The sequence below is a fragment of the Rhipicephalus sanguineus genome, chromosome 11 (genome assembly GCF_013339695.2).
Source record: "Rhipicephalus sanguineus isolate Rsan-2018 chromosome 11, BIME_Rsan_1.4, whole genome shotgun sequence".
Lineage (NCBI taxonomy): Eukaryota > Metazoa > Arthropoda > Arachnida > Ixodida > Ixodidae > Rhipicephalus > Rhipicephalus sanguineus.
In genome coordinates, this window is record NC_051186.1 from 55,569,838 (window position 1) to 55,580,022 (window position 10,185).

The window sequence follows — 10,185 nt, forward strand, 5'->3', positions numbered from 1 at the left end:
CTCTTAACGATTCCAAATTACCACGAGCTAGATTTATTCCTGATGGGTGTAGGGATTGAAATTTGTGTATCAAATACGATTCCATGTATTTCCTCTCACGTGGTGACCGGAAGTTTGTTTGTAGAATGTAAAGTTTGGCTTGATCGCAACTCTCCTCCTTCCCTCTCTCAAACAGCTGCGTGTTACTCTTTCCACTTCTCCCCTACCACTTGCTTGCGCTTCTCCCGCGTTCTCACTTCTGCTCTCGCGGCGCATGCGCTACTCTCCTCCTCTGGCATCCTCTCCTTCAAATGTGAACATAAAGCGGGTAGAGCGCTGCGCGCATTCAGTGCAGCGCTTGCTTCGGTTGACTCCTCTGAAATGCGGGCTCGACATGCCGAAATTCTCTCCTGCGCAACGCCGCGATGAGCGCATGCTCGTCCCTTCTCCCTCTCTCTCCTCTCCTACGCTGCCCCCCTCTCGCGCGCGTGTCGACCACGTCCTCCGCACACCCTGTGAGAATTAACGGCCAGGCTAGAGGGAATACACGACGCGCGTAGCGTTCCTCTTCGCGTTCCACAACGCGAGGTCGGTAGCATGCCCAACGAACGCCAACGGAACGCGATCGTGCAAGTGCTCCGGCTTCGCATCGCCTCATGGTCACCTTTAGCGGGAGATGGTGTAATTTTTTTCTTGGTCTGTAATCTTTTAGTTATTTTCGTTTACGATTTGTTTATGCTGCGCCGAACCGACTACCGCTCGTACATGCGGTCGCGCGTGAGCCTGGTCTCGATTTCGTGTCGAGGACGGCATCTGTTTGTTGCTCTACAAATTGTTGTCCATCTTGTTTCTCAACTTGTAAGTGACCGCCTATTACTCGCTCATTTATTGCCCACCGGTCTGGACGAAAGGAGAGCTATTTACAAGGACTTGCTGGTACATAAAAACGATGCTGATGTTTGCATGCCGGCGCGCTTCTTTTTCTTTTTTCTTTTGAGAATCGTGATATTTGATTGGATTTAGGCGGTGATGAGGTTAATGATGAGGTGATGAGGTGAAAGCTTAGATGTTTTGCATTTTACCGAACAGGGCCGTACTTGATCGCTTATGGTTATTCGCCAATATGGCCATATGCGATTGTCATTTGACTGCGTGGGGCGCTGATAATTCCGGATATATTGTGGCACTTGCCTATTTAGAACCTGTAACGTAACACAAACGATGCACCTTGAAGAGTCCGCAACCGCAAACACTCCACATTTGGTGATGCAACGTCGCGTACTTATTCAGACAGCAGTTTCCTTTCTTCTGTAGTTGTTAGAACAACCAAAAACTGCACAGTCGTTTCCCGTTGACCTTTCGCTGACTGACATCGCAGTAAAAGAGAAAAAAATCCGCAGGTAGACTTAAAACACGCAAAAATTATTCGACAACGCTATACTCATCCAAGCATCAGCCCGCACACTCCGTGGAGTCCGTGCCGTCGTGCACAAGCCAGAAAGGAGGAAAGTGCTGGTTGCCAGTCCGGCCATGCCACCTCTCAATCTTAACGTTGCCCTCACCCCGCTGCGGCGAGTTTTTGCGTATGAACGGGACCGTTCAATACCGACCTTAAATAGCTCCGCTGTTGATATCCACAGTTTAGCCGCATGGGTGAATCAATGAATACGATAACAACAAATTGTAATGTTATGATGATGATATGTGATGTTTGATGGCGCAAGGGCCATTTGATGGCCAAAAAGAGCCAGTTTATGAGACAAAAGATGTGAACAATGATTATGGTGGTAAGTGGCTGTATAAGGGCTTTAAAATTCTGCGCCCTAAAGGTGCGTAAAACATATAAGTATTAAAATCACGAGAGTGACGTGAAATGTGTACAGTGAGAATGAGGGGCAAACGGTCGTGATTATAAAACTATAAAGATATGGTTGAGAATGAATGCCTCGTAAACGCCATTGTGTCCAATGGCCGCGAGAAAGTTCCTTTCGGTAATGTAGCTACCGCAGCAGCGACCTCTGTTCAGAGGTCGTGCTGCGGATTACCCGAGTATATCACGTGAAAAGAGAGGTAGAGTACATCTTTATTAACCCTTTCAGACGCCTCTGTAAATGTGTCAAATAGATACGAAGTTATTTGAAGGCACTCAATATTCTGTTGCAATAAAAATAATATCATAATATCTTCACTTATGTGTGTTATAGTGACTAATCCTAATTAAGTTGTAAGTAAATATCTATTTATCCTGAAGTCATTCACACTATGTTTTGGCATAAATAGAATGGAATCTCAGGCTAGAAATATATTGCGAATTCATTTTTCGTTATGCCCATTTTGAGCAAAGAAAAAACTTTTCACATGGCTCGTAGGAAGCGGCACATCGAACGACTCGTTGAACGTGGTAGTGCCTGGAGCAAAGTGATCATATGCAAGAATGCACTGCAAAATGAAGTTAAACGAAGACAAACGCATTATGCAGGAGGTTCAATTCATCCAAAACTCAATATATCTTGCTCTTTCTCAGTCCCTAGTTGATACAAACAGCAAAAACAAGTGGTGCACACAATTGTGTACATAGCGTCTCAAAGGGTGAAGAGCTCAGTGCAGACGCTGAGGTTGCCCCGCGCCACATAGCTACTTCCACGTGGGGACCGGCAGGTCTAACCTAACGGCCCTGTCGCGGGTGCACTGGACCGCCAAGATTTGGTCTTGTAGGTTTGGGCTGCGCATCCCACTCGACCTTGCTGTAAGTCGGGCCCAGCGACCCGCACTCCCAAAGCATGCGAACTATAGTGACGCCGCCTGCCAAGCAAGCAGTGCAGGCGGCATCGGGGAATTTGTGTGGATAAATTTCAGGTAAGTACGCTAGCGACGGGTACGAATGGGTTTGAAGTAAGCGCAACGAGACTGCCTATCTCGTGAATACTATGCACACGTTTTAAAAACGCGGACAATGAATCATGTTTGAAAAGCGGATCCCTACCGATAAACATCGATGGATGAAGGGGTATTTGCTTTCGGTAAGGTAATGGGAAGTGCTTTTTCCTAATAGGATCTAATTCACTGCACTGAATGAGAACGTGAAGGACGGTAAGTGGTTGACAACATTTCTCGCACATGGGTGAATCACCACCGGACAAAAGGTATGAGTGTGTACTGTGCGTGTGTGTCCTGTTCTTAACCTTGTAGGTGTTACTTCTGTGCGGCGGGACTTTGATACTGGCGGCCACTCACCAAGGTGCGGCTTGATAATATGTGGTTTATTCTGTGTGTGCCTGTCCCATGAGCTCTGCCAATAACTCCTGAACTTTCGTTTGGGTTTTAGGCCTATTGCAGGGATAGCTATTGGTGTATTGGCAGCGTTTTCGTAGGCAGATGCAGCTAGCTGGTCCGCCAACACGTTTTCTTGGATCTCGCGATGCCCTGGCTCCCAGCACACTATGACATGCCGTTTGAGAGTGTAGACCGTTCATAGGAGTGAGTAGAGCGAGACAAGGACAGGGTTTTTGTGCTTTTCCGGACGTTTAAGAGCTTTTACCGCGCTTAGGGAATCAGTGTATATTACTGCACTTTGCGGTTTTAATTGTTTAATGCGTTTGACGGCCTCAAATATGGCGTGTGCCTCTGATGGGAAGATACTTGTATTCGGGTGCACAACGCCGGCATGTGAAAGGGATGGACCAACCACTGCGTAAGACACAAAAGTGTTAGACTTTGAGGCATCTGCAGAGAATTCAGGACAGGTGTACTTCTGCTGCAGTTCGAGGAAGTTATGTACGGATATGTGCAATAGGCGCGTGTTTCGTAACTACCTCGAAGGATACATAACATTCTATGAGTTGCCACTGCCACGGCGGCAGATATGCAGTGGGAGCCATTAGACAGTGTTCATGGAGTGACAGACCCATTTCCTCAGCTAGGCCCCTCACGCGAAGTGGGTAGGGCTGTCTCCACGAAGGACGGTTGTCAAACAGGGAACAACTGGACAAATGATTGATTGTGGAGTGTGAGGGGTGTACCTTGTCAGCGTTGACTTTTAGATAATATACAAGGGATATGTAAGACCTCTGCAGGTGGAGCAACCACTCGTTAGATTCGACGTGGAAGCTTTCTACCGGACTGTTGCGAAAAGCACCCGTAGAAAGACGAATGCCCAAATTGTAATGTAACAAATTGTAATGTTATGCGAATTGCCCCGCCACGGTGATCAAGTGGTTATGGCACCCGACTGCTGACCTGAAGGTCGCAGGATCTAATCCCGGCCGCAGCGGCTGCATTTTCGATGGAGGCGAAAATGTTTGAGGCCCGTGTACTTAGATTTAAGTGCACGTTAAAGAACTCCAGGTGGTCGAAATTTCCGGAGCCCTCCACTACGGCGTCTCTCATAATCATATCGTGGTTTTGGGACGTTAAACCCCAGATATTATTATTAATGTTATGCGAACTAAGGCTAACAGTTGACTACTTTAGCGTCCAATCTGGCGTAACTCAACGAAACGCTGGTGTTAGGAAACACGGCCGCTGCGGCGAGCGAAGCAACCTTCGTGCTCCCCATGACTTCAACGCAAATAGCGGTAAGAACAGAGCCCGTACAAACCTATGAGCCGCCTGCTGAACTCTCTCTAGATCGGGCGCGCGCGACCGCACCCGGCCGATCAAAGTACACAGCTCTTGCCGGAATCACGCAGTCCGTCTTCCAGGATCCCCACATGGGCCTTTCTTGAGACGGCGACGGCCACCTTTCCTCGCACACTTTCACTCGCACATAGAACATACGATGCACGGCGCGCTGTCTTTTGAAGTTGTAATCGACTATAGGCCTAGTGCAAGTGAATCATCTCGGCGGATGTATCCTCTCTCACTTCCTCACCGTCCCAGTGTAGCAATCTAAAGAAAGCTTACTCCCCACTTTTCCTCATTCTTCTTTACGTCCAATCAAACCAAAATTTTTGGTTTGGCCTCTGGAAGCCTAGCTTAGACGGCACAAAAAAGGAGCTTTAATTTGTACCCTCAGTAGCAGACTCGAAATACTAAGAAATATAGGAAGTGACGGGAGCCCAATATTAGCAGTAAATATTTACTGTAAGTTTATAGTTGTTCGACAGTTTGCTAAGTAATAAGTGCAAATCTTGACAAAAAATGCGGCGAATTAAAAATGAATTTTGACGTTTTTTTTGTTCTTAAGGTCTAGTAGCTGGAAACGGCCTTAAAGACAACTGTCCTAATATAACCTGCAAGACTCCAGAGCGACCATTTTTTAAAGATTTCGGTGAAGGTCTCACCATATTATACATATACAACGAAACCAGTGGGTTGTGCGAGAATACCCTCATTGAAAAGGGAAGAAATCACACGTTCCAGTCATTCTTTGTATGTGTGACTACATGCCAAACAGGTATGTAATCGCGTAAAATTGTAAATATTTCCTTTTAGTGCACGTATACTATGTACGTACGTCTTGTTTAATGGACGTCTTATCAGACTTTGGGCATAAGTGTGGTATGCAAATGGCGCGGTAATGATCGTGTCGACGGACGGACGGAAAAAAACTTTATGAAGAAAAAAAATAACACCATCTTCGCTAAAGGGACCATGAGGCGATGCGAAGCAGCGTTTCGGCATGCCGAGCTCGCGTTTCAGAGAGGAAGTGGAGAGGGCGGAGGGGGAGAGGGAAAGTGGAGAGGGAGAAAGTGGGAGAGGGTTCGCGCATGCGCAGTAGGGGTGGTCACGCCGCACACCACCACCGGATTGAACTCCGCCATAAGATGCTTCGCATCTAAAAAACACCTGCAAGGTTGCCGGGCAGGGCTCAGGCCACCCGGGCATTATGTGCGGTGAGGCATAGCCTTTCCACCGCTGCCCGGGCCCGCTGTATTGCCCACAGTTGTTCGTGTAAATCTGTGCTAGTCAGAGCGCTCAGGCATCGCTCCTCGAGAAGGTCCGGTCCTATGTTGTCCTCTCTGTATATTGTCCTGATCCGTGTGCATTTCTATAAGATATGTGCCATATCTGCGTATTCGTGCTTGCAGAGCATACAGCTCGCTTCTGGGTATTGCCTGGAATTTACTCTGTTTAAGTGTACTGGTTTTGGGAACGTTCTGGTTTGCAATCTTCTCCAATAACTGAATGAACAGTATTTTGGTCTATTTAAGGCGTTTAAAACATATTTGAAATACCTGGCACCGTGGCCAGAGCATTGGGTAAGGAAAGAATCACGCTATGTTTTGTTACACCTGTGAAAGTTACAACAACCGGCGAAAATTGAAAGAAAGGAAAGGAAATGCCGAGCCTCCACCCACTGTGAAGCCGGAAGCCAGTGAAGCTGCGACTTGGGTCTGCTATAGTGAATATTGGTATAGTGAGTTGAAACTGCACCGCCGCCTAGGGGAAATGTTTCGATGGTGTGACGCAGCGGCGGCGTGCGATCGCGCTTTCGCTACGCTTCAGTGGTCGCATCGACGCTTCTGCTTACGTCGGCGCTCCAGGTGGGCGAGCTGCTCTTCTTCCGTGATGGAGTTGCAGCTACTCGGCATGGTGGAACTCGAAGCACCGGCAGCGGCTTGACGTCGATTTCGCGCCCATTCGAGCTTCTGTACGCACAGGCGTTCCTTCCATTGCCGCTTGCCTTCCTCCGAGCGAACGACACACGTCCGTCCCATAGCGAGTCCAAAGGGCAACTGCGTGGTGAGACGAAGGGGCACGACGACTGGTGGGGAGTGCCCCACCATATATATATATATATATATATATATATATATATATATATATATATATATATATATATGTGTGTGTGTGTGTGTGTGTGTGTGTGTGTGTGTGTGTGTGTGTGTGTGTGTGTGTGTGTAAAGACGGGCGAAATGGTCACTATTTCTTAGTGTTGCATAAAGTTTATAGTGCCAGAAATCTGTTCTTTCTTCGATCCTTTTATATTCCACCGTTTTACTTGGAAAACGTTCAGCCAGTGCATTTAGCATGATAACTCTGTTATTTATAAATATGGTTTGAATTGAGGGTGAAACAGTAAAAAATGACTGTTGATATTTCTGAGAATTTTTGTGCGTAGCTTCGAAGAAACTGCCTAAGAGAAGTTAATTTCCCCAATATATTTGAGTGCACAGGCATCGACTTACAATGTTCAACATCGTAAGTCCTTGCCGATAAGTTCGGACGCGTTAAAGCGAAATCTACGCTCTAGAGGGGCGCATGACTGATACGTCGGACGGAGATTATTGCTGCCATGCTCGGGCTGTAGGCTTGTCGAAACTTCGAATGAATCGCTTTTGTCTATGATACATAGGCTTATACCATTTCTTGTTTGATAATTCAGGGCAAGGATCGCCGTATTGTCTTGGAGATCCAGTCGCTCCCTTCAACGGTAGTAATGTTACAATCGACTACTACGACTATGATTTCGACATCTTCCAAATACCATATGAAGGGTTTTATTACAACGTTACCTCAATGCGATGCGAAAATTACACTGCGGTCGGACGGGAACCATACACAGGGAATGTCACGAACTTTTTCTCTCTTAATCAGACCTGTCAAGAGGACTGCAGGTAAATATAAGTTCCAGTTTGCTGTATCCTACGCAGCATCAACCTCTTCATGTACTTTTGCTAACTCAATAGCACACGCCTTCGTGCAGTCAAAGAGCAATGGATCAGGGCGATCTAAGCCTAATTATGCGCAGTAACTACGATAGAGAGAGAGAGAAGCGAAGAGGAAAGGCAGGGAGCCATGGCGTATAGCGAGAAAGGTTTTTCGGGTGGGGCGGGGGGGGGGGGGTTCAACCATACTTTATGTATGTTAGTGCGTGCGTTTGCATCTGTGCGTGTATAGATACACGCACACAACCCTTCTCCCCCCCCCCCCTCCCCGGCTACGCCAGTGGCAGGGAGGTTAAACAAGCTCTGGCTACCCTACACATGGGGTGGGGACATGCGCTATGTGCAGCATGAGCACAGTAAAATCGATGTATTGTAACGTTCGAGGAGGCAAATTCTAACCTTTTTTCTTCATGTTGGTAGCAACCATCATCATCACCAGCCCGATAACGCCCATCGGAGGGCAAAGGCCTCTACCGTGTTTTTACAGCTGACCCTGTTCTGTACTTGCTGCGGCCATGCACGTTATCCCACGCGAACTGTCTTAACGTGGCCACAGCAGGAATCAGAAAGGAATCAAAGAGAAATCAGAACGCAGAGAGGGCGGGGCCTGTTGTGATCAAGGGCTTACTCGTGTCGCCTCCAAATACCATTTGCATGGAAGTGGCCATGCTGAAAACCTAAAAAAGCCGAAAAAAAAAACACAGGACAGTAACGAACGCAAGCGCCGGCTCCAAGCTTGAATGTTTGCTTTGAAAAACAAAAAAAAAAGTTACAATTTTACTTGAAAGTTCTAGCAATAGAAATTTATTGGAGAACTACACGATGCAAGGAATTAAGTATTCTCGCGCATAGTTACTACACGCGTATCGAGGAAGGAAAAGCGGGAAATTTCAGACGTGAGTTTGCTTTGTTACCCCGCTCTAAGGAGGCGATTGAGGGATTAAGGAAGGATTGAGCAAAGGCAGAAAGGTCAACCTGACCCGCGTCCGGTTTGCTACCCTTCACTAGGGGAAGGGGGTTAAAGGATGAAAATATAGAAATAACTGTTGAGCACACTAAAAATTTGCGTGACGTTAAACAGGGAGCGCTACTTACATTCTATTTTTATTCAGCGGTCGTCACACATTATTTCATCATGTATTAATCATCGCTAAAAAGTAAAAATTCCACTCAGCAACACCGACGGCTTTTGATTTTTATTATTCCCTCACAATTTAACGGTAAATTCCAGGCAGCGTGCTGAGCCATAATGTTTGGCTCGCATGTTCAAACGAGCCTCGACTATACCAATCGGCAGCATTTTCTGAGTATCTTCAAAAAGTGCCGCAGGGTTCCTTTAAGACTCAGTTTCTGAACCTACTGCTCAACAATACACACTTTAGCTATCACAACGAAAAAAACATTCCTTCAACGGGATTTCAGACATGACGAGATATAACAGCAGAACATTAACCGTGTACTTATTAACAACTATAAGCTTGCTAGTGAAATCTCTGGGCAAGCACATGGTTCATGGCGATCACGCTACCGAAAATATTGCTTACAACGCATGGCAACGCTGCAAACATATAGTTAAGCTTACCGAACTATCAGAACATAACGCAGGGATGGTGTTCGTGTGCTTTTACTTCACTGCCGCATCTCGAAATTAGATGTCACGTCCACTCTTACAAATGTAGCTTCGTAGTTAAAATGAAAGTCTGTTGACGGTCTGTACTGACTGAAAACAACAACAACAACAACAACAAAAAAAAAAACAACTGCGCTTATTTGCACGTCTAATTTCCTGTTTCATGCGTTAATTATCCAGTGATATTACATTTTTCTTTCTTTTTCTTTTTTTCTCTTCTATTACAGCGGCTTTAACATCACAACTATTTACGGGACCAACCGCACGAAATAGGGACCTACAGAAAATGGTTGGCTTTCCTCCATATTGGCTTGCCTCCCAGCGATTATGTTTGTTTATGCTCGTCTTGGAAACAAATAAATATCATGCACGTGTTTGGAGCGAGGCTTTCTCGATATAAAGGGTTTGGTGACTGTGTAATAACTTAATTCCGGCGACAATGTAATAAAAAGTGGGCAGCAATCCTGCAAACTGTGTAAGCCTTCTTCGAATGCACAGTAACCACGGATTCAAGCAGGACATCAAGTGTTTTAGTATAACGTTTGGTACGCTCATTTACTCGAGATAACCGCGTCGTGTCATGACGAATCTGGTCTCCAAAGATAATATTGGCTCTGATCTACGCGTTCGAATCGAAATTACACTGATATAACCTGAACTGAAGACTGTGGAAACGAAAGTACGTGCGTTACGTAGCCCTAAATTGTCCGGTTTCAATCCGTGAGTACAGTACATCCCAACCGAACGTATTCGCCGGCTGAACTGGACCACAGATGACGTAGAAAACTGCGCGAATAAAGAAGACGTTGTAATAGCAAATTGGCAGATCGTCAAAAACGTGACAGAAGAATATGGAATTCGCTCACTGTCTTAGTTACACAGCATTAAAAGTGTACAGAGGGTCGAGTCACTGTAACATACGCTCAGTTCTAACACATTGGCCTGCTGCTTCGAGGTTAACAACGA

The 10,185-nt window shown here is 46.2% G+C and overlaps 1 protein-coding gene across 5 annotated transcripts in view; it reads left to right on the plus strand.

Moving 5' to 3' along the window:
- LOC119374634 (protein-cysteine N-palmitoyltransferase HHAT) overlaps window positions 1-9,738 on the plus strand; it is a 95,416-nt gene extending 85,678 nt beyond the window's left edge. For 3 of the 5 annotated variants that reach the window (XM_049410761.1, XM_049410764.1, XM_049410762.1), the window contains 3 exons: window positions 5,165-5,374; window positions 7,307-7,538; window positions 9,447-9,593. In XM_049410761.1, the coding sequence (XP_049266718.1) occupies window positions 5,165-5,374; window positions 7,307-7,538; window positions 9,447-9,492 (488 nt within the window). In that variant the 3' untranslated portion in view covers window positions 9,493-9,593. Of the gene's footprint in view, window positions 1-5,164; window positions 5,375-7,306; window positions 7,539-9,446 lie in introns of all 5 variants that reach the window. The other 2 variants (XM_049410763.1, XM_049410765.1) reach the window with 2 other exon arrangements.
- Window positions 9,739-10,185: the final 447 nt, after the last annotated feature.